General features: G+C 48.5%; 2 protein-coding genes across 9 annotated transcripts in view; one reads left to right on the forward strand and one right to left on the reverse strand.

The window, feature by feature from the left end:
• The first annotated feature begins 367 nt into the window (after positions 1-367).
• Cers2 (ceramide synthase 2) lies at positions 368-8,311 on the forward strand. 4 transcript variants are annotated; one of them, XM_038310983.1, is made up of 12 exons: positions 2,680-3,579; positions 4,611-4,746; positions 4,854-5,027; positions 5,433-5,550; positions 5,719-5,837; positions 5,998-6,055; positions 6,140-6,190; positions 6,341-6,433; positions 6,599-6,727; positions 6,917-7,023; positions 7,104-7,257; positions 7,401-8,311. In XM_038310983.1, exons 3-12 carry the CDS (start codon positions 4,855-4,857, stop codon positions 7,539-7,541), a joined length of 1,143 nt encoding a protein of 380 aa, XP_038166911.1. In that variant the 5' UTR covers positions 2,680-3,579; positions 4,611-4,746; position 4,854; the 3' UTR covers positions 7,542-8,311. The 4 variants fall into 4 exon arrangements, with proteins under 4 accessions (XP_038166909.1, XP_038166910.1, XP_038166911.1 ...); XM_038310981.1 differs by lacking the exons at positions 2,680-3,579; positions 4,611-4,746 and adding an exon at positions 368-512; XM_038310982.1 differs by lacking the exons at positions 2,680-3,579; positions 4,611-4,746 and adding an exon at positions 570-712.
• The window catches only part of Setdb1 (SET domain bifurcated histone lysine methyltransferase 1), a 34,392-nt gene continuing 20,430 nt past the window's right edge, over positions 8,258-22,219 (reverse strand). For 4 of the 5 annotated variants that reach the window (XM_038310968.2, XM_038310971.1, XM_038310969.2 and 1 more), the window contains 13 exons: positions 21,984-22,113; positions 20,488-20,638; positions 20,238-20,396; positions 18,688-19,302; positions 17,495-17,611; positions 13,004-13,173; positions 11,401-12,014; positions 10,569-10,597; positions 10,338-10,467; positions 9,933-10,098; positions 9,358-9,569; positions 9,030-9,118; positions 8,258-8,884 (listed from right to left, as the gene is read on the reverse strand). In XM_038310968.2, coding sequence (XP_038166896.1) covers positions 8,767-8,884; positions 9,030-9,118; positions 9,358-9,569; positions 9,933-10,098; positions 10,338-10,467; positions 10,569-10,597; positions 11,401-12,014; positions 13,004-13,173; positions 17,495-17,611; positions 18,688-19,302; positions 20,238-20,396; positions 20,488-20,638; positions 21,984-22,113 — 2,700 coding nt within the window. In that variant the 3' untranslated portion in view covers positions 8,258-8,766. The remainder of the gene's footprint in view (positions 8,885-9,029; positions 9,119-9,357; positions 9,570-9,932; positions 10,099-10,337; positions 10,468-10,568; positions 10,598-11,400; positions 12,015-13,003; positions 13,174-17,494; positions 17,612-18,687; positions 19,303-20,237; positions 20,397-20,487; positions 20,639-21,983; positions 22,114-22,219) is intronic. The other variant, XM_038310970.2, reaches the window with a different exon arrangement.

A 22,219-nucleotide genomic window follows, 5' to 3' on the forward strand; every position in this document is an offset into this window, starting at 1 on the left:
CGGCTGCGCCCTCCCTCCCCCACCGCGCAGTGCGGCCGGGCGCGGGAACTGTGGCAACCAACCCCAACCCGGGAGGAACTGAGGGCTGCACGCCGGGTTGAGGCCGTCGACCGCAGCAGGGCCGCGGGGTGGGGCAGAGGCAGCCGGCTGGGAGCCCCTTCCCGGTGGGCAGGCTCCGCGCCACCCAGAGACCCGGGCGGCCGACAGCGCAGGAGCCACCCGCCCCGTCGGGGCTCCGAGGCCTCCACAGGCGCAGCGCGGGGTTCCGGGGCTCTGGTCCCGCCCGGGCGCGGCCCCACGCCCAGCTCGGCTCGGCGCACGCGGGGCCTTCCCTCTGCGGCTGGGCTCGGCCTGGGCTCGCGGGGCTCGGCGGGCAGAGGAGGAAGGAGGGAGGGAGCGCGGGCGGCGGAAGGGGGAGGAGAGGACCCGGCCCAGCCAGTGCGCACGGGCCGGGCGCTCGGAGAGGAGACGGAGCAGCGGCCCGGGCCGGCCAGCTCTGCACCGGCCACCGAGTGAGTTGTGCGGCGTGCGCAGGGGTCGTGGGGGCCGCGAGGAGGCGGCAGGCGCGGGGGCTCGGGGCTCAGCTCGAAGGCGCCGGGGACTCCACCGGCTCATGGCGGCCGGCCTGCCGGAGGGCGGGCCGAGCACTGCGGGAGCGAGCGCGCCGGGCCGGGCTGGGGCCTTGGCGGGGAGAAGGCCTGCGGGGCAACAGGTAAGGGCCGGAGCCCGGCGCTCGCCCAGGACCCGAGCCACAGACGCCGACCTTTGGTGCGAGAACCCCCTGGTGGGCCGCGTGCGTCCCGAGGCCCGGGAGGAGCGGTGGCGGCCCCTGGTGCTGCTGCTGGTGCTGCTGCTGTGGCCGCCGCCGCCTCAGCAGGGCCCCTTTTGCCCATCCCAGAAGAGAGATTAAGAGCGTCCATGTGCCGAACGGGAAACAGGAAGGAGCAGCCTTGCTCTGTCCTGGCCCCAAAGGGCTAAGATTCCTGTACCGTTATGGGGTGTGCGTGGCCAGCTCTGGGAGCAGCTGGTGAAACTAGCTTTACGGGTGGCAACTTGCTAATTACAGGCTCAGAGGCCCTCGAGCTAGTTTGCTAGGGCAGGTGCGTGACATTCATCGTTGGCATGAGCTTGGGAGTGTTCCTGTGCCTAAGACGCGCTCCTGGCATCCGAACCAGATCTCAGTTATTTGAGTTGCCAGCCTCAGCAGTCAGGGAGGTCCTAAGCATCGTGAGGTCTGGAGTGAGGCGGTCTTCCTGGAGAACTGAATTAGGGAAGGCCTCCTGCAGGCAATTACTTCTGTTTATGTTAGAGCTGGGGAAAGAAGTCACTTCCCATCCCAGAGCCGAGGTGACTAGCTTCAAGTTTGTTGACTGCACTGTGATGGGGCCTTTGAGGGTAAGGACCAATTCTGCAGCACTGTTCCTTAGGTCCTGGTCCTGGCCACACAGCACTTAATTTTTTAAGATGTGCGCGCGCACGTGTGTGTGTGTGTGTGTGTGTGTGTGTGTGTGTGTGTATATTTATCCTTGTCTCCATTGCTGCCCCATACCTCTTTCACCTCCTGCTGGCTTCTCCCTGTCTCTGGGGGCCACACTCTTAGAACGTGTTTGGGTTGGGGGGTGGAGTTTGTGAACTTCTCAGACAAGCTCTAGGCCACATGAAGCCTGGGGTCGCATGGTTGCCACCTCACACCCCCATCTTTGCCAGAATCTGACCCATATTTTTGGGCTGGTGCAGTAGTAGCCTGAAGCAGCGACACACCATTTGACTTCACCCATTGTTCTTCACCTGCTAGAGAGAAGTCCATGACCAGCTAATGCTCCCTGCAAAGAAAGTTTTCAACAAGAAAGAGTACTCAGACCTCCTTCGTCTTATGATTTCTCAGACCCGGGAGCCCGTGGGAACCTCTCTTTTTTAATCTCTCTGCACAGAGAGTCACTAGGACTGTTATCCCATTGAGTCTGAGAAGTTTTTCTTATAGGCCACACTTACACCCTCCATCCCTCTGGGCCTGCAGGCTCCATTGGCTCCTGACTCCCACCCCTTTTCATTTGCTGGGAGAGGCTGTGGGTCAGTTTGAGGAGAGAAGGTTGGAGCCAGGTAGAACCTGCTCCAGTTGGGAGTCACATAATGCCTGTGAAATCCCTGCTGCACTGGCCCCTCTCCAGCGTGGTGTCTGTGTCTGAGGCAGGTGTGCGGGGCGGGAGACCAGTAGATGAACACATACACCGTATCTCTCTGTGTGTGCAGGTGGCATAATTTCTGTGAGTGGAAAAGCTGCAGGTGTAATCAAGACTCCATCTACCCTTAGGGACAAGGGGGCCGAATGTTGCCTTTCCTCGGCCTGATGTTGATGGGATGCTTATCTCGGTGTGCTGGTGCCAATGCCACCTGGGGTGTAGCAGGGAGCAGACTGGTTCTGGGGAGATGTGTAAGAGACTGGCTGGAAACCCCAGCCTCTTCCCCTTCCTGCTGGATCTGGGGCAGCTTCTCTGCTGTTCAGGACAGCAGGGACTCTGATCACAGTATGCTTGAAGCCTGGCGTGCAGCCCCCACTGGCCCTCACCCCTAGTCTCTCCCTCCCTCCCTCTCTCTCTCTCTCTCTCTCACACACACACACACACACACACACACACACACACACACACACGGGGTGGAGGAGGTCTGGTCTGTTCTAGTGTTTTCCCTCAGCCGTTCTGTGATACCCACTTGCCCCACCCCCAGCCCCTAGTTCTTACCTTCTTTGTAGGGATAAGAAAGGCACTAGACATTCCTCTGCTGTTGGAGTCCAGGAGAGAGGCTCCACCCACCCTGCAGGCCCTTTGCTAGTCCTCTGAATCCTTAACCCTCTAGAGGCTCTAACAAGAAAACACCCTACTAAATGTGATGGGATAGCCCAAGGCTAGGAATTTAGGTTTCACTGGAGAAGTTAGGCCCCGCGAAACAAGGTAGTCAGATGACAGGGTCAGGTATTGGTCCCCACTCCTATCTGGCTAAACCAAAAGATGGGGAGGGAAGAGATGGAGGTGTGCAGACTGCCCCATTAGTCTGGTTTGCTGCTCTTCCCCTTCCATGGTCAGTTTTTTGCTTCTCTCTAGGAAGAATGTGTGCTTGTGTGGGCAGTTACATTTAGTTTTGTTCACTTTGAGAGGCTCCCATCTCTTTTCAACAAATTAAATATTTATTCAGGCTAAGGTGGAGTGGGAAGGGACACTGCCCTCCACGGCGAGGCCTGGAATGCGTGATGGGATGTGTGTGGAGCTGAAAACCCTTTATCATCTATGCTGACCTCTGGTTTCATCCGAAAGAGCAGTGACCAGGAGTGGGGACAAGAGGGTAAAGTCCTCAAGCTGGAATACTGACTGACCCGTGACAGGCAGAGAGGGGATTTCGCAAGTGCTTCTGTGGAGGGTGGAGGCGGAGCTGTTGAAAGAGTCAGAGCCCAGCCCAGCTCAGCTGTGGGCTGAGGTGTCCGCCTCCTGCGCCAGCTCCACTTGAAATTCAGAGCCTGGTGCCTCCGCTCACACTGACCCTCCAGCTCCTGCTCTCTCTCCACCTGTCACAGCGCCCAGTCCATAGGTCAGTCTGAATGCTGCCACCTCTTCTCTCTATTCAAGGAGGATGAGAGGTGGGGCCTTCCGTGGCTCCCCTACTCCGCAAGTCTTAGAATTTCCTGAGCAGCTGCTAAAGACTGTCCCCTGCCTCATCTGGATCCTGGCGTTCAGTTCCAAACTGTTTTTCATCTTTCTGTGGAGGGCAGGAGGGAAATTGAAGGCAGCAGCTCTTTCCTGGCTTGAGGATGTTGACTGGTTCCCTTGCAGACAGGTTTTTAATGTTCTGGATGAGCCTTTGTAAGAAATAGGCTATTAATGCCGGGCGGTGGTGGCGCACACCTTTAATCCCGGCACTCGGGAGGCAGAGGCAGGTAGATCTCTGAGTTCGAGGCCAGCCTGGTCTACAAGAGGACAGCCTACAAAGCTACAGAGAAACCCTGTCTCGAAGGAAAAAGGAAAAAAAAGAAAAGAAATAGGTTATGGCAGCCGTGGTGGTGAGCTTGTCATTTCAGCACTTGGGCTGCTTGAGCTGCTGAGGCAGTAAGGCCATAAGTTTGAGACCAGCCTGCACTGCATTGGTGCCATCTCAAAGAATAAAGGAGAACGAGGAGGAAGAAGAGGGAAAATAGGTCACTTGGCCAGATGTCTTGGTTTGCTGTCCAGACCCTGTCCTCAGCGCTGACACTGTCGGTACTTCTCACTTCCCTTCTGAACAGCCTCACTTGTAGAGACTGAATGCCTTGGCATGGAGTGTCAGTCTTGTGTGCAGGTGTCTGATGCTCACTGTTCTTTGGGGATAGTACCTCTGTTTCATTATCTCCTGTAGATCTGCTGGCCAGCTAAGGGTCACTATGTAGCCCTGGCTGTCCTGGACACTATGGCCCTACCTGCCTCTGCCTCCTGAGTCTGGGATTGAAGGCATGTTCCACCATGCCCAGTCAACCTGGATGACTTCCTTGGCTGGGTCTTGCTTGTCCTCCAGGTTGAGAGCCAAAAGATAGACTGATAAGAAATTAAGAAATGAGTGGGTTTTTTGTTTTTGTTTTTTTTCCCCAGGGGATCAGGCCTTTGTGGTATCAGCATCACCTAAGGTTGCAACAAACTGTAAATGCTGGAACTTGAAAGTCACTGATTTCCTATTACAGATAAGGAAACTGAGTCAGGGGAGGAAAGCAGTTTGTTCCAAGGCCAAGTAACCAAACCCAGAGTCCCAGGCTGAGTCCCTGTCCCATTTCTTTGACAACCAAGTTTCTTTTCTTTTCTGCAGAGCTCTCACGTGTGTCTCCCTCCCTCCCTCAGGATGCTCCAGACATTGTATGACCACTTCTGGTGGGACCGACTATGGCTACCTGTGAACTTAACCTGGGCTGATCTAGAAGACAGAGATGGACGTGTCTATGCCAAAGCCTCAGACCTCTACATCACACTTCCCCTGGCCTTGGTCTTTCTCGTCGTTCGATACTTCTTTGAGCTGTGAGCATGCCCCACACCTTCTCTGACTGCCAGCCAGCCTAGCAGGCTTCATGTTGGTCTCTTGATACTTAGTTCTGGACACTGGCGTTCTCTGCACCCAGCTCCCTGCTGCCTGCTCTCCCTCCCCCAGGGCACCATTGTCTTCCTGAGGCCTCGGCACCCCCAGCCCTTTCCTTCAATAGCTGGTTGTTCTCACCCTGTGCCCGCCTCCTCTTCGCCTGGTCAATAGTGAACATAGGCAGCTTTGTCAGCTGTGGGCAGCCAGGAGGCTAGAGGAAAGGGGTTGCCAGGAAACTTGGGAAACTGAGGCCCAAAATTAAGATGCCTGAACTTGTGGTCCTCCCCGTTAGGGGTTAGGAGTGCTCCAAGGGAGCCGGACACCTCTCTCTCATGTCCCTTCCCCAGTTATGTGGCTACGCCCCTGGCTGCCCTCCTGAATGTGAAGGAGAAAACCCGACTACGGGCCCCTCCCAATGTCACCTTAGAGCATTTCTACCTGACCAGTGGCACGCAGCCCAAGCAGGTATGAGCTGCAGATGACCCTGGCTGGGAGCTGCTGAGTTTGGGTGGGCCAGGGTTTAAATGCTAGCTCTGGAAGGCGGGGACTTGGTGGGTTGTTACCGGGTGAGGTTGGGCAGAGTTGGGACGCTGCCGATTTGACGGCTGAATGTGATGGCCTCACTGTGCTTAGGTGGAGGTAGAGCTTTTGTCTCGGCAGAGCGGGCTCTCTAGCCGCCAGATAGAACGCTGGTTCCGCCGCCGCCGCAACCAGGACAGGCCCAGCCTTCTCAAGAAGTTCCGAGAAGCCAGGTGGGGGGAACTGGGGCAAGGGAAGCTGGGTGGCACAGTTCTGTTGTTTCTTGCTGGGAGGAGAGGGCTGTGGTATGCAGAAGTAAGGGTACCTTAAGAGGGTGTTTGGGGGCAGTGGAAGCTGCTGATCCTACCTAGCCAGATCTGCTTCCTCTTGCAGTTGGAGATTCACATTTTACCTAATTGCCTTTGTTGCTGGCATGGCTGTCACTATGGATGTGAGTACTGAGATGTGGGACACATCCTATGTCAAGATGGGGTAAGGCAATAGGATTTGAGTTCTTTCTTTAATCTCTTTGCAGAAACCCTGGTTCTATGACTTGAGGAAAGTTTGGGAGGGATACCCCATACAGGTATGAGGAGTGGACTACAGCACACAACACCCATTATTAAGAGTTTCTTCACACAACAGAGTATCTTGAGGGGCTAGCAGGGGTGAGTTTGGAGGTGAGCCCCTTAGAGGTAGTTGATCTGGGATCCCTGACAGCTCTTTCCTCTCCCAGAGCATCGTCCCTTCTCAGTATTGGTACTACATGATCGAGCTCTCCTTCTACTGGTCCCTGCTCTTCAGCATTGCCTCCGATGTCAAGCGTAAGGTGGGTGAAGAGGCTGTGCAGTTAAGTCCAAGGGCCAGATGAGACCCTGGAATCAGGACTTCTCAGAGATCTGGACAGCTGCTGGGATACTGGGAACAAAGTTTGGGTTGTGTGTGTGAACAATGAACAGGGAAGAGTCTCTTGAAGCCTGCATCTTTCCTGCAGGATTTTAAGGAACAGATCATTCACCATGTGGCCACCATCATTCTCCTCAGCTTCTCCTGGTTTGCCAATTATGTCCGAGCAGGGACTCTCATCTTGGCTCTGCATGACTCCTCTGATTACCTTCTGGAGGTTAGGCTTCCTCACAGTAGAGGTCTCAGTGCAGGCTCATTTGTTCCTCTAGTCTTTCAGGGGTTGGAGAGGGCACTGATATTCCTGGTACTGAGGTGGGAGGGCACAGCCAGTGCTGCTAACCACACACATATAATTAATGTGTACGGGAGAGTCGGGGGCCCATGATGATAGATGGACTATTTATAGTCTGCCAAGATGTTTAACTACGCGGGATGGAAGAACACCTGCAATAACCTCTTCATTGTCTTCGCCATCGTTTTCATCATGACGCGACTGGTTATCATGCCCTTCTGGTGAGTAGGCAGCTGGCTCTTCTTGCCTTTCTCTCTTGTTTCACCCAGCTCCACGTAACCACTCTCCCTTAACTCCTTAGGATCCTACACTGCACACTGGTATACCCCCTGGAGCTCTACCCTGCCTTCTTTGGCTATTACTTCTTCAATGCCATGATGGCAGTGCTACAGATGCTGCATATCTTCTGGGCCTACTTCATTCTGCGCATGGTCCACAAGTTCATAACTGGAAAGGTGAGGAGGGCTGCCTCCCCTTTGTAGACCTTGGCACTCTCAACCCCAAATCCTCCAAACTGTTGTGCCAGTAACGCTTCTGAAACAGTGTGAGGTTCTGGGGGCTAGCAGGAAATACATAACCCTTTTTGTCCTTTTCACAGTTGGTAGAAGATGAACGCAGTGACCGAGAAGAAACAGAGAGCTCAGAGGGGGAGGAGGCTGCAGCTGGGGCAGGAGCAAAGAGTCGGCTCCTAGCTAATGGCCACCCCGTCCTCAATAACAATCATCCTAAGAATGACTGAACCATTGTCCTAGCTGCCTCCCACATTAATACATGAAGCCAAGAAACTAGCCAGCCTTCCCTGTAGGGACACCTGAGCTCTGGGGAGAAAGGGCGTAAGGAGAGGAGTCCACAGACTCTCTTACTCTTTTGTCACCTAACTGTAACCAGCCTATCTCAGGGAGAGAAGGTTGGTCATATCCTTTGCTAGAGAGGGGAACGGTCTTACTTCCCTGTTTTCCAGGCTACCCTTTCTCTTGCTTTGTGAAAACCTTTCTCCACTCTGAGGGTTGGAGTTAAGACTCACATTCCTTATTCTGAAGAGTTTGGAGCTAGCTGTTTGCCTTTGACTCCCTGACTTTAAGCCAGGGTTGTGCCTTACTGTCCCATCTCTGGGCCTCATTCTGCCAAAGCTGGACCAAGGTTCCACCTTTCTAAGTACCCTAGCTCAAGCCAAAAATGAAAGCTGAGCTACTTTTAACTTTTTCTCCTTTATAACAAGTTAACTAAGTGAAGGAGGGTATACATGCCCCTCACCCCACCCCAGGGACCAGTTCCAGGATGTCACTGCCTCCTTTCTCTGGCCTTTCTTTCCCCTCCCTCCAGCTAAGACAAGCTGGCGTGGAGTAGAACGGCAACTAGTTCTCTTATTTATTGAACATTTGGAGTTTCAGTTATAAAGCCAGAACTACAGCTAGGACCTGGCATTATGGCGAGGGACCATTTCAGACCAAAATGTACTGTTAATGGTTTTTTTTAATTAAAGTATATTAAAGGTTAAATAAAACATGACAGTGTGTCAGACTATTAAGAACTGAGAAAGGGGACAGTTTTCTTAGGCCTTCTTCGTGGTTATGTAACTTTTTTTTTTTTTTTTTTTTTTTTTGCTAAAAATTACACAAATAAAATGGAGGTGTAAGACAGCTGCCCACTGGGAAAATGACCTCTCCCTGGGAGATTACGATGGGGACTGAGGAGAGAAGATACACAATCTTCATCATGAAACCACACAGGATAGGGATGGCAGACATACAGCCCATGAAACTCATGAACACGGGAACATCGGAAGGACCTCAGGCTGAGGCTAGAGTGGTCATATCTACCCACCCTAGTGCCTGCTAGCACCACACTGGGAGAGTCCTGATCCAGAATCCCCATTTCTATCTACTAGGAACTGGAGAGTAGCTAGACCAGAGACTTGGGGTCAGAGTTCAACAGCCAGGAAGACCCTGTCCAAGGGTCTCCCTTTACAGGAGACGCCCTCTGCATTCAATGGCTCCGCAGCAGCACAGCAGCTCCTTGCCTTCCACGCTGCCCACTTCGTAGTTGTAGTCCCAAGTAAGTTCTGTTCCAGCCCGGATTCTCCTGAGGAGGGAAAAGGATGGGGATGTGGTAGCACAGGCACTTGGAAGTAGAGCTTAGAAGATAAAAGGTGAAGCCTAGCCACAAAGGAAGGTGTCCCTGCCCAGAATTTCCATGGAATTTACCCCTTCCTCATTATCCCTCTTACTTGCTGGCAAAAAAGGCCACCCAGGGGAAGCGAAGATCATGAGTATCCACGAAGACGTTCTGGACAAACAAGTTGGGGCTGCAACTGTGCTGTAGTACAAAGATGACAGTCACTTGACCAAGGAAACATCTGGCTTTGTGAGAATGACAAGAAAATGACATCTGATCTCCACCCCACTGCACGTCACTGATGTTTTCAAAGAAAGCTACCTTATTTTTTGAAATCAACTTATAAACAAAAGTGGGTTTGTTTAGTATCTTTAAAGAATTAGGAATTTGAGAGCAATGGCATACACAACCCTGCACTTAGAAGTGGTCAAGAGTCTCACATTGAGGTAGCGGCCTAGGTTGCCTTCAAGTTTGGCGTCAATGATGTAGCAAGACTCTTCACCATCGTAGAACTGGCGTGTGTTCTTACGAACTGGTGCGCTCTCCCCCTTGTCCACAGAAGCCATGTTAGTTGATTTAATAGCAATCCCATGGGTTGATTTAAGAGCAAAACCTCGGGTTGATTTTACTGCCACCTGGCGCTTTGCTGTACCTGAAAAGCAAAAGAAAAAAAAAGGGGGGGGGGGTGAGACCTATCCCAACTCATGATCAGACATTCTATCACTTTCATTTAACCCAGCCTGCTCAGTTCAGGAATAGCAATATGCTAGGCTAGATCTCAGGCTAAGACCCTAAATCACTAGTCAGGTGTGAGTGGCGCACGCCTTTAATCCCAGCATTCGGGAGGCAGAGACAGGCAGATCTCTGTGAGTTTGAGGCCAGCCTGGTCTACAAGAGCTAGTTCCAGGACAGGCTCCATAGCTGAGAAACCCTGTCTGGAAAAACCAAACAACAACAACAACTGTTCCCGACTTTCCTGCTTCTTCCTACTACTCCCCAAACATGTTCAGGCTACCGGACGAGGTCTTCTTGTCCTCAAAGTCATCGCCTTCAGAGCCAGAAGAGATGGTCTGGATGTCGTCACTGTCAACGGCGGTGGCTGAAGTCTGGCCAGCAGTGGGCTTTCGGCTGGTCGCACTCTCCCCCTCGCTCTCTGTGCTGCTGGACAGTGTCAGGATGTCCTGGGGAGACAACGGTGGAGAGGAGGAAGAAAGGCTGCTTCAAGTTCTTGCTTTTACCTAGGATTTGGCAAAATGGGCTATGGCAACTGCAAGATGACGATGGTTAGATGTTGGAGAGCAAGGTAGAAAAGTCAAGACCAAAGAAATAAGAGGCTTAACTGATAGTCATTCTAGTGAATGACTTGAGGTGAGGCTACTACATGTTCCTTTACTTGGACTAAATAAAAGAAGGCACTCACATCAGGGTTTGACTGAGTGGAAGCCACAAGTCGTCGGCTTTGGGGCACAGAAGTTTTACTAGATGGTCGGCGAAGCCCTTCAGACTTCACAGGAAGATTGTGTCCATAATTCTGAGAGCCTTCAGTAACTCTGATGGGAAGGCAAAGAATGAGAGGGGTCAAGTTACTGGCTGATTCTTTTGTAAGTGTGAAAGGAGAAGGCAGACTGCACAATCCAGAGCAAGCACTTACACTGACATCTTGTTCCGGTCATCCGGGCCCTGGGAAGGAACAAGTGAAGGGTTAAATGCTTTCATGGCCCAAGGTAACAAAAGACTTCCAAAGACAACATTAGCATAATGCGGTAAGAGGCCACTGAAGAGGGCTGCTGGGGGGAGCCACTCTGTAACCTAACAGCAATAGTCATTCCATCAGAATACTCCCCTGGCAAGGCCCTTTAATCCTCCCCAATAACATAACACGGGTAACAGCATCGTGAGCAGTGTTCCATGGACCCAACAGTTTTACTGCCTGTAATGGGGAATGTTTCAACATCAAAGATATACTTGTAATAGCAAATTTCAAGCCAACCTGGATTGTAGTGCAATCCTATCTAAAAACAGTAATGAAAAACAAAATGAAACAAACCCTAACTATTTCAGTTATTTATTGCTTTGGGTTTGAGATGGAGTCTTGACCGAGGTGACCCCCCCACAACTCAATCTCCATTTGCACCAAGGTTACAAGGCACTGCTCTTAACACAGACACATGTTCCCTGACTCTTGCCATGCGACACCTTACACTGTCCTGGGAGTCCTCCAGCGAGGATGGCCATCACCAGATGCAGCTTTAAAACTTCAGAACCATGCATTAAAAAGTAAAAGTTTTCCTGGGGGTGGGGCGGGGTGGCTGCTCTCACGAGTGTTCAGCCAGCTGGGTGGTGGCGATGCACATTTATAATCCCAGCACGTGGGAGGCAGAGGTAGGCGGAAGAGCTTGTTTCAGGACAGCTATGACTGTTACACAGAGAAACCCTGTCTTGAGAAAAAGAAAACAAAAAAAGCGTGTTCAGTCCTTTCTTACCTCTTTCTTAGTCTGCTTATTGTCTCCTTCATCCTTGAAGCTCAATCCTGAGGTAGAGGCCTTCTCAGCCTCTCCGCGGCCTCCCCCACCTTCACTAGTCTTGAAGGAGGAACGGCTGTCGGAGTCGGCAAATCCACCTTCACTGACACTGTTGCAGCTCAGCCATGAGGCCACCTTGTTCTTGGGAGTCTCCTCAGATGAAGGTGGTTTGCAGCCCCCTACAGATACTGAGGGAGGTATAGGAGCATGTGGAGGCCCAAGGTCTGGGGGGCGGGAATCCTTGGAAGCCATCTCAGACAGTCCATTCTCCTTCTGACCCCGGGTCTGTCTTCGGGTAGCATAGCTACGCCACACTGAACTGGTGCTGAAGTCCTCATCCTTACAGAAGTTATCATCAGAGCTGTCGTCATTGGATTCCTCAGGGTCCTCTGAACCACTGTTGCCATCTTCCTGGTCCTTCATGTCCACCCCACTGCTGTCAGAGGAATTGCCGACATCACTCTCATATCCTTCCTTAAAGTTCTCCACACTTTCAATGTGGTCCAGATTTGCAAAGTACTCATCACCCATCTCCAGGCCTTCTTTGTCTGCAAAGTCATCTGTCAGGATTTTGCCTAAGAATGAAGAGAATTGAAAGGTTTTCATCAGTAACCCTACTCAGAGGGCAAACCCTGTGCTATGTGCTCACTCTGGATGCCACCCTTGTCTTCACCATGAAAGCACTGTCACTACAACCTGTCACATTGCCCTTAGACCTTCTCATTTTTTGTTTATCGCCAACATGTCCTAGCTATGTTAAAATATCTCTTGGAGAAAACAATAAACGGGATCTAAATGAGGTTTCTCACTGAAGAAACAATAGCCAAAATTTGATTCCCTTTCACGGTTTTGTTTATTTTTCGAGACAGGGTTTCTCTGTAGCTTTTGGAGCCTGTCCTGGAACTAGTTTTTGTAGACCAGGCTGGCCTCCAACTCAGAGATCCGCCTGCCTCTGCCTCCCAAGTGCTGGGATTGAAGGTGTGCGCCACCACTGCCCGGCTCCCTTTCACCGTTTTTATGAAGCACCTTTAACTCTCTCTGGTCCGCCTACGTGGGTACATCACCTAGCATGTCTTTACAGGAGAAGCTCCTGTCTCCTCTTACTCTCAGTTAAACATCAGACCATCCACTCCCTCTTCTGTAGTGCTAGGACTGAATCCAAAGTCTCCTGCACACTAAGCACACACTGCTCTTCAGAGCTCAGTTGCATTGCTCAAACACCACGCTTTTTGTTTGTTTGAGACAGGGCTTCTCTGTGTAGCCCTGGCTGTTCTGAAACTAGCTCTGTAGACCAGGTTGGCCTTGAACACATGGCTCTGTCTCCCAAGTGCCCAGATTATAGGTGTATGCTACCAATGCCCATCAAACACTATTTTTCTAAGGCAGAGTCTGGGTATGTACTCCAGGCTACCTCCAACTCCCAAATTTTCTGCCTTCACCTTCTGAGTACCTAGATTATAGGCACATGCTACCAAGCCCAGTAGCACTTTGCTATGTTCAACTTTGCTTTGAACTACTATGTCCCAAGCCCCATTGAGCAATAACCTCCTCTTTCATTACTAACCTGCATAGATACAGACAAAAGAGCCTTTGGCAATGTCATCCAAGCAGCGGATACCCCAGCCCTTGTTCTGTGTCTTAAATAGCTGTAGTCGAACCTGTAGTCCATGCTGCACCAACCGATTTGTGCACATGTTTGGATCACAGTTGCAGCGTTTGTTACACTCATAAACCCTAGGAAGGTAGAATAAAATCAATGACAGTCACTAGAGTACTAAAAGCCGTAAAACCTGTCATAAGAATATGAAGTAGGGAATGACCTAAGTGACTAGATTTAGAGAATGAACCACCCATGTTCTTGGACTCATTTGCAAATAAGACCAGGAACATAATTCAGAAGGGAAAGTGATTCACAGAGATGTTCAAAATAGTATAGTGCAGCCGGGCGATGGTGGCACACGCCTTTAATCCCAGCACTCGGGAGGCAGAGGCAGGCGGATCTCTGTGAGTTCGAGACCAGCCTGGTCTACATAGCTAGTTCCAGGACAGGCTCCAAAGCCACAGAGAAACCCTGTCTCAAAAAACAAACAAAAAACAAAAACAAAAACAAAATAGTATAGTGCACAATGTGACTGTCAGAATGCCAACAGTATAGTGCACAATGTGACTGTCAGAATGCCCATGGTATAGCGCACAATGTGACTGTCAGAATGCCTATAGTATAGTGCACAATGTGACTGTCAGAATGCCCATGGTATAGCACACAATGTGACTGTCAGAATGCCTATAGTATAGTGCACAATGTGACTGTCAGAATGCCAACAGTATAGTGCACAATGTGACCGTCAGAATGCCCACTCCTTGGAGAAAAGATAAGCAAACAATGAGGTGAGTCAAACTGCAGCTATAAATTTATAGATTATTTCAACTAATAGAAGAGGAGCTGGTGAGCTTGCTCAGTGGGTAGAAGCACCCATTGCCAAGTCTGATGATCTGAATTCAATCCCTGGATCCTACAAGGTACACACACACACACACACACACACACACACACACACACACACACACACACACACACAGAGAGAGAGAGAGAGAGAGAGAGAGAGAGAGAGAGAGAGAGAGAGAAACTCCTGCAAGTTGTCCTCTGATCTCTACATACCTCTTCCCACCCCATAAATGTAATAAAAAACTGACATCTAGAAATAGGTACAGAAGATAAGCAGAAGCCAACATTACATATACTGAAAGAAAATAGAAAAACTGTAACGTCTGTACAATGCTCTTTTTTTCGTTTAGTTTTTAAAAATATTTATTTATTTATTATATATACAATATTCTGTCTGTGTGTATGTCGGCAGGCCAGAAGAGGGCACCAGACCCCATTACAGATGGTTGTGAGCCACCATGTGGTTGCTGGGAATTGAACTCAGGATCTTTGGAAGAGCAGGCAATGCTTTTAACCTCTGAGCCATCTCTCCAGCCCTGTACAATGCTTTTTTAAGGCTGTCCTGGAACTCACTATGTAGACCAGGCTGGGCTCAAACCCATGCATTACTATGCCAAGCTGTCAGTAAAAAAAAAAAAAGAGAAAGAAAAAAGCAAAAGTGTTTTTGTTACCAGCACTGGAAACTTCAGAGTAACTACACTAAGTATCATCATCTATTCATTCTTCACAATGTCTTCAGTGGCTACTCTGTAGCACTGAACTATGCAGTGTCTGGTGATACAATGTGTGTGGAAGACTGACAGGGCTCTAGTACTCAGGGAGGAAAAAAACCCCAAAACTGAGTCTACAAAGTTGTTAGAAATACTTATAAAAAGTATAAATGTGGTGCTGCAAATGCAAGGGAATGAAAGCGTCCTATGTGCCAGCTGTGTGGCAAAGGCCTGTAATTCCAACACTTCAGGTGGAGGCAGGAGGACCAGGAGTTCAGGGTCATCCTTGGCTATATAATCAGTTGGAAGCCGGCCTGGACTGTGAGGCCATGTCCAACAAACAAACAAATCAAACCCCCAGGGGGAAAAGGCCTACTTTCCAAGTGTCCAGGGACAGCTGAAGACAGAAGACTGAAACTGAGAGCTCAAGGTTAAAGACAGCCAAACAAAAGCAGCAGAAGGTGCCAAGAACACATCTCCTGCACCAGAACCTCAGAGGTAGGCCGCAATACGGAGAAATGGCTCTGGGAAGTAACGGATATAAACACCCTTCAAATAACTTTACAGGGAAAGAAATAGAAAGGGGCTAGAGAGTACAGTGTGCAACGGATAGTCTTAAGTAAATGAGTAACATATATTTGTGCTTATTCAGAAATATCTTTACCAGGTATGGTGATGCAGGCTCATAATCCTAGCACTTGGAAGGCCAAGCCAGGTAGATGGCAAGTTTCAATGGCAGCCTGGGCTACAGAGAGAGAGAGAGACCTTCCTCAAAAAAGAACCAAAGAGTCTGTTTCTTGTGGATTGGGTATGTATTGAAGTGGTTGTCTTAGTTATTGTTCTACTATTGTGAAGGGACACCAAGACCAACTCAACGCATAAAAGAAAGCATCTGCTGGGTGGTTGTGTCCCACACCTTTAATCCCAGTACTCAGGAGGCAGAGACAGAGATTTCTGTGAGTTCGAGGCTAGCCTGGTCTACAGAGGGAGTCCTAGGATAGCCTCCAAAGCTACACAGAGAAACCCTATCTCAAAAAACAAAAAAAGAAAAGCATTTAGTTGGGGACTTATGTTTTTTTTTTCTTCTTTTTTTTTAAAATATTTATTTATTTATTATGTATACACTATTCTGTCTGTGTGTATGCCTGCACGCCAGAAGAGGGCACCAGACCCCATTACAGATGGTTGTGAGCCACCATGTGGTTGCTGGGAATAGAACTCAGGACCTTTGGAAGAGCAGGCAATGCTCTTAACCTCTGAGCCATCTCGCCAGCCCTGGGACTTATGTTTTTTATGGTGAGTCCATGGCCATCATCGTGGGACATGGCACTAAGTGGGCACAGCATTGGAGTAGTAGTTGAGAGCTTAAATCTGACCCACAAGTATGAGGCAGACAGAGCTCTAACTGTGATGGAGGAGTGTCTATGTGTTACTTTCATTGGTTAATAAAGAAACTGCCTTGGCCCCTTTAATAGGACAGAAAATTAGGTAGGTGGAGTAGACAGAACAGAATTCTGGGAGAAGGCAGTCACTTCAGGCAGTCACCATGCTTCTCCTCTCCAAGACAGACACAGGTTAAGATCTCTCTTGGTAAGCGACCACCTTGTGGTGCTACACAGATTACTAAATATGGGTTAAAGGAAGATGTGAGAATTAACCAATAAGAGGCTGAAACTAATGGGCCAGGCAGTGTTTAAAAGAATACAGTTTCCGTGTAATTATTTCAGGTGTAAAGCTAGCCGGGTGGCGGGACACAGCCCCACAGCTCCATCTACATAACTGGGAATGGTGTGGGATTCCAGAACTTCAGTGCTCACCTCTAGTGACACACCACTTCTAAGAAGGCCACACCTCTTAATCCTTACCAAATATTTCAATCAAGCTTTCAAACTTAAGAACCTGTGGGAACCATTCTCATTTAACCCACTGCAGTGACAAACTAAACATTTCCAAAATGTATTTTGATATTTTAAAATTTCTACTTTTTTTGAGATAGGGTCTTATGTAGAGCAGGCTGGCTAGCTTTAAACTCACTATGTAGCTAAGGATAACCTTGCCTCCTCCCCCAAACAGGATTTTGGAGCCTGGACAGAACTCGCTATGTAGACCAGGCTGGCCTCGAACCCAGAGATCCGCCTGCCTCTGCCTTCTAAGTGCTGGAGTAACAACCAATGCCTGGAGTAACTTTCCATTTTAAGTTAACAAAGGCCTATAATTTGTTCTTCCTATTCTCTCTTTTTTTTTTTTTTTTAGACAACAAAAGACATTTTTTTTCTCATTTGTTTATTACTTCCTATTCTCTTTGAATACATTTCACTTGTTAGAGTAAGTCATAAGCAGAACATTTACACAGCTATGAAATTAATAGTTATTTAAAAAAGTTAATCTTATATGTATGTTTTTCTTGCATGCATGTCTGCATATCACATGTGTGCCTGATGTCCTTGGAGATTAGAAAAGGGCATCAGATCCCCTGGAACTGGAGTGACGATGTAGCTACTGGGAATCAAATCCAGTTATTTACAAGAACAAGTGTTCTTAATGTTGAACATCTTGCTAGTGCCAGTTCTTTTTTTTCCCATACAAGGTCTTGGGGCATAGTCCAACCCAGCCTAGAAATCAAGCTATCCTATCACATCCTTCTAAGTTTTCTATATAAGAAAATTATTAGAAACTATCTAATCATTCTCAGTTATTTTTTTGAGACAGGATTTTGGACTGATGGGTCTGAAACTATCTTCCTGTTTCAGCCTCCCAAAGGCAATGGTTTGCATCATTTTGGAGTCATATCATGTATTACCACACTCAGAATAATCCTCAGGTTTCCAATGGTTCTTACAAATAGAAAAATCAGAATGTACTCCTCTATCTGAGGCACCTCACCAATCCAACCACTTACCCTGTGGGCAGACATTCGTCTAATCTTTTGTATTGGTAACCAGAGTTAGGGTTGATCTGACCCCCTGGGGTGCATGCTGTGGCTTGGATAGTTAGCTGATGGCAGGAACATTTGGATCTGTAAAGAGAGAAAAGCGTGTCAATAGAGCCATGACTATGAGATACATGAAAGATGGCAGCTGGACACAGCGATGCACATCTGTAATCCACCATTTGAGACATGGGATAGGAGGGTCAGGAGATAATTATTATCCTCAGCTACATAATGAGTTCTGGGCCAGCCTGAGCTACATGAGACTGTCTTAAAGCAAAACTGAGTCCAGAGTCCATAACTTAAAATATCCTAGAAGCAGCTACTTGTCTCAGGCCAGGCTCTGCTATGCCCAAGGTGCCCCACGTGTGACCAGGAGGTGTACTTGCTGAGTGAGTGACCTTGTTGGCAAGGACTGCCTGAAATGTGAGACACAAAGAAAGGCTCCAACGTCCACAGGTGACGCTAAGCATGAAGCAAGCCCTACTGTGGGCCAGGTGAAGCTAAAAGCCACTTTTAAACAGACCTTGGTCATGGAAACCTCTGGCCAGGGACACTCGAGGCCTCGCCCTCCTCAGTCACTAGGACTCCCAGGAGTCCTCCATGCTCTGAATAGAAACCAAACAGCAACCAAGGATGGGGGTAAGGTAAAAGGTACTGCAATGTCAGTTTTTGTTTAGAAAAAAAGGAAGAGGAAGATACAGAAAGTGTAGAGTAGATATAGAGGATCAAAGGACTGAACAAAGGGACAAAAGTTTAAGAAAAGGAGAGACAAAAGCGGAACAAGTGGGGACAGGAACAGAGAAAGAAACAAACATTCCCAGGGTTACATGAGGCCGCATTAGACTTTGGCCTCCTTACCTCAATACTTTCTTCTCTGTTATTTATAAAAAAGACCTCACTATGTAGCCCAACCTTCAGAGTTGTTACAAAGCCCAGGCTGGCCTACAATTCAAGATGCTCCTGCCTCAGCTTCTCAAATGTCAAAATTACAGGTATGTACCACCACACTCAGTCTTTATATCCTAACTTTCATGGTGGCCTTAGCAGAGCTGTAGCTGAAACAGGAAGGAAAGGAAGATGGGGAAGCAATATGAAGAGAAAAAAGAAGGCAAGTGTAATAAAGCTGGAGGCAGAGAGCAAACCCTGTACACCCAACTCACTTATCCCGACACCCATCCTTGCAGTCACAGCCGACCAGGAATTCAGGGCCTGTGTTAATGAAAACACCCTTGCCGGGGATGCGCTCCTTGCTGTAGGCCACCTGGGGTGGGGGAGTTGTGTCAATCTCATTAACACAGGACAGAGGAACATCTTCCTTGCCATAGGTGATGTCCAAAATATAGTAAAAAGGTTTAAAGGGCTGAAACTTTCTGTCGACAAGAACATATGGATCCAAACAGAACATCTCCAGGAATAGGAAGTCACAGCCAGTCTCAAAAAGGTAGCGTTCTATCTCCTGCATTGTCCGAAGGCAGAGACCACAGGGTGTCTTATAGATAACGTGAAAGCCCATCTTGCGGTTAACTCTTCGCCGGGCCGTCATCCTCCGAAAGTCATACAGTAGCGGTACTAACAGGGGGTTCTTGCCCCGGTACTGTTCATTCCTCATGGGTCTGACCCGGGACAGACAAGTGTGACTGCAGACATGAGGTAAGTAGAAAAGCTTCTCCATGGGGGCTCGGTAGGAAGGCTCAGCCGGTGCCCGCTCTAACATCCCATGGAAGGCAGGAGGAGCTGCAGGTGCTGGGGCAGATGTTACTGAGGCCAAAGGCGATCTGCAAATTAAATGTGAAATTATCAGATCATAGGATAACAGGCCAGAAGATAACAGGACTCTGCTGTACAATCATCCCTCCTCCAACTGGCTAAGCCACCTCTCTCATCTTTCATATGGCGCTTTTTTTTTTTTTTTTTTTTTTTTTGGAGACAGGGTATCATCATGTGGCCCAGGGTATCCTGCAGCTCCCAATCTTCTGCTCTACCCTTCTAAGAGCTGGGATTACAGGTGTGTGCCAATGCACCCAGGCAGCTGTGCTCTGGATGCTAAAGATTAATGTCAGATCCTTTCTTTGGCAAACAAACCTAGACAATGAAACCCCCTGCCTATTCTTCTCAGACAGATCACTTCTCTAGTTCAACAGGACTTTTCCTAATGAACATCTGTGTTATGGAGTAGAGTCTAGTCCTTACCAAAGCATCTGTGTTTTTTTAAAATATTTATTTATTATGGATACAATATTCTGTTTGCATATATGCCTGCTAGGAGAGGACACCAGACCTCATTACAGATGGTTGTGAGCCACCATGTGGTTGCTGGGAATTGAACTCAGGTCCTTTGGAAGAGTACGCAATGCTCTTAACCACTGAGCCATCTCTCCAGCCCAGCATCTGTTTTGCTCAAAAAGTTTTGGTGACAGTGTGTTTCTCAGGCATGGGGTTTCTAATTTAACTATTCTTCCCCCCTCCCGCCCCCCAAGACGGGCTTCTCTGTATAACAGCTCTGACTGTCTTGGTTGTAGCTTTGTAGACCAGGTTGGCCTTGAACTCAGAGATCCACCTGCCTCTGCTTCCCAGATGCTGGAATTAAAGGCATGTGCTGCCACCAGCTGGCTTAATTTAACTATTCTTTTCAAGTCCAAGTTTCTCCCTTGGGGACCCTGTACAGTAGTCCATGTTGTCAAGCTGCCCACATTGTCTGAGGTTTCCTTACCTGTATGTCTGGTTAATCCCAAGTTTCCCAGCAGGTACATTTTCACTGAGTGTGGGCGAAGTAGGGGAGGAATGACCAGAGCCCACAGATCCTGGCCGAAATGACGTGCTCTTTTTGGCCACTTGCTTCCGTGACTGAGCAAGTTGGCTTTCTAAGCTTCTAGGGAGGTTGAAAAGAGAACACACAGTTAAGGATTCAGAAGTTGTGTATGGGAAAAATATTCAAAGTAAAAAGGAGGATGAGCACTCACTCAGTGTCACCTGCTTGTGGGGAAAGAGGAGGGGCAACAGGTGGGGCAGGTGGAGCTATGGGCTGTGGGGGCTCCAGGGGCTTGAACTGGGTTCCAGTGCCAGTTAGGTCCTGTGTATACTGAACAACAGGACCTTTGCTCCTCACAGCACCTACAGGAAAAAACAAACAAAAATTACAATTAGGAGGATAACAGCTGTGTCAGATATCCTTATCACACTCCATCAACTAATGCAATATAAAAATGCAGCAAAGAAATGCAGAGGTGGCTAGGGATACAAACACGAGGGCCTGTATTCAAATCCTCAGAACCTATGTAAAGCTAGGCATAGTAGCATGTGTCTATAATCCCAGTGCTCCTGCAGGGAAATGGGAGGTAGAGAACATGGAAATGGAATTGTCCCAGAAGCCTACAGGGCAGACAGCCTTGCAGATGCCCCAAATAAACAGAACTTGCCTCAAGCAAAGGAAGATGAGGCCTTTTTTTTTTTTTTTTTTTTTTTTGAGATAGGGTTTCTTTGTGTAGTCCTGACTGTCCTGGAACTTGCCCTGTAGACAAGGCTGGCTTCAAACTCACAGACCCCACCTGCCTCTGCCTTCGGTGCTGAGATAAATCAGCAGGAAAATGAGTTCTAAACCCGAGATTGTCCTCTAACCACATATGCACTGTAACATGAATGTGCACACCTGTATTCACATACAAAAGTGTCACTGGCAATTTTCTAAGTGTTAAGATTGTTTGTTTCTTTATTTACATCATAAGGAAGTATACTAGTATATGCTGGTTTTGGGAAAAAAATGTTTTGAGGCATGGTCACATGTAAACATGAACAGCCTCAAACTATGCAGCCAAAGATGATCTTGAATTCTGAATCTACCTACTTTTGTCTCCCGACTACTTGGAACTGCTTACAGGTGTGCACCAACACACCTGACCTTATGTGGGTATTCAGAAAGAATCAGAACCATAGCAATGTGGAGGCATCTCCACAAATCCATCATCACTAATGAAAACATCCTGGACACATATCTCTAGCCAATGAGTTACAAGTACTGTTCTGGTAAATAAAAGGACAGCTGCCATATGTAATCTTTGTTGCAGAACATTTGTTTACATTGTAAAGATATATCTTTGCCAAGGTGACTTCTGGCTAGTTTAATAAAGAGCTGAATGGCCAATAGGCAGGAAGAAGACCTTAGGTGGAACTTCTGGAGACAGGACTCTGAGAAGAAGAAAGGGAGCCACGAGCCAGGCACACAGGAAATGGAAGGTACAAAATGAAAGAGAGGTAATGGCAGGAATATAAATTTAATAATATAGGTTAATTTAAGTTGTAAGAGCTAGTTGAGACAAGCTTACGCTAAAGACCAAGTTTTCATAATTAATAAATTGTCTCTGTGTTGTTATTTGGGAGCTGGCTGGCAGGACAGAAAAGACTCGTTACATCTATTGGCCTGTCTGCCTTGTCTGTTCCCTAGGTACCTTTTAGGACATACCCATATTAGGACGGGTTCTGAGTTGTCCCCCTTGCTTCTTCTCCAGTGCAGAGGCTGATGATGTCTTCATACTGAACATGGGTTCCAGGCGTGTAGAGCCTCGATAGATCCACTCACATCTTTTGTCATCCTGGGAGGCAGGATGAAAGGAAGGCAAAAAACAGGTTCAGGGTAGAATCAATGCTCTCTTTTGTGGTGAATATATGCCACGAGTCACCTCTGATCACTTGACTTGG

This window comes from Arvicola amphibius, chromosome 14 (genome assembly GCF_903992535.2).
Source record: "Arvicola amphibius chromosome 14, mArvAmp1.2, whole genome shotgun sequence".
NCBI classification, from domain to species: domain Eukaryota; kingdom Metazoa; phylum Chordata; class Mammalia; order Rodentia; family Cricetidae; genus Arvicola; species Arvicola amphibius.

Excerpts from the sequence above, each read along its gene's own strand:
- Cers2 (XM_038310981.1), top strand. The coding sequence starts at position 4,855 with ATGCTCCAGACATTGTATGACCACTTCTGGTGGGACCGACTATGGCTA. Across the intron at positions 6,191-6,340 it reads GGGAGGGATACCCCATACAG|AGCATCGTCCCTTCTCAGTA; the intron begins GTATGAGGAGTG and ends TTCCTCTCCCAG. Across the intron at positions 6,728-6,916 it reads CCTCTGATTACCTTCTGGAG|TCTGCCAAGATGTTTAACTA; the intron begins GTTAGGCTTCCT and ends GACTATTTATAG.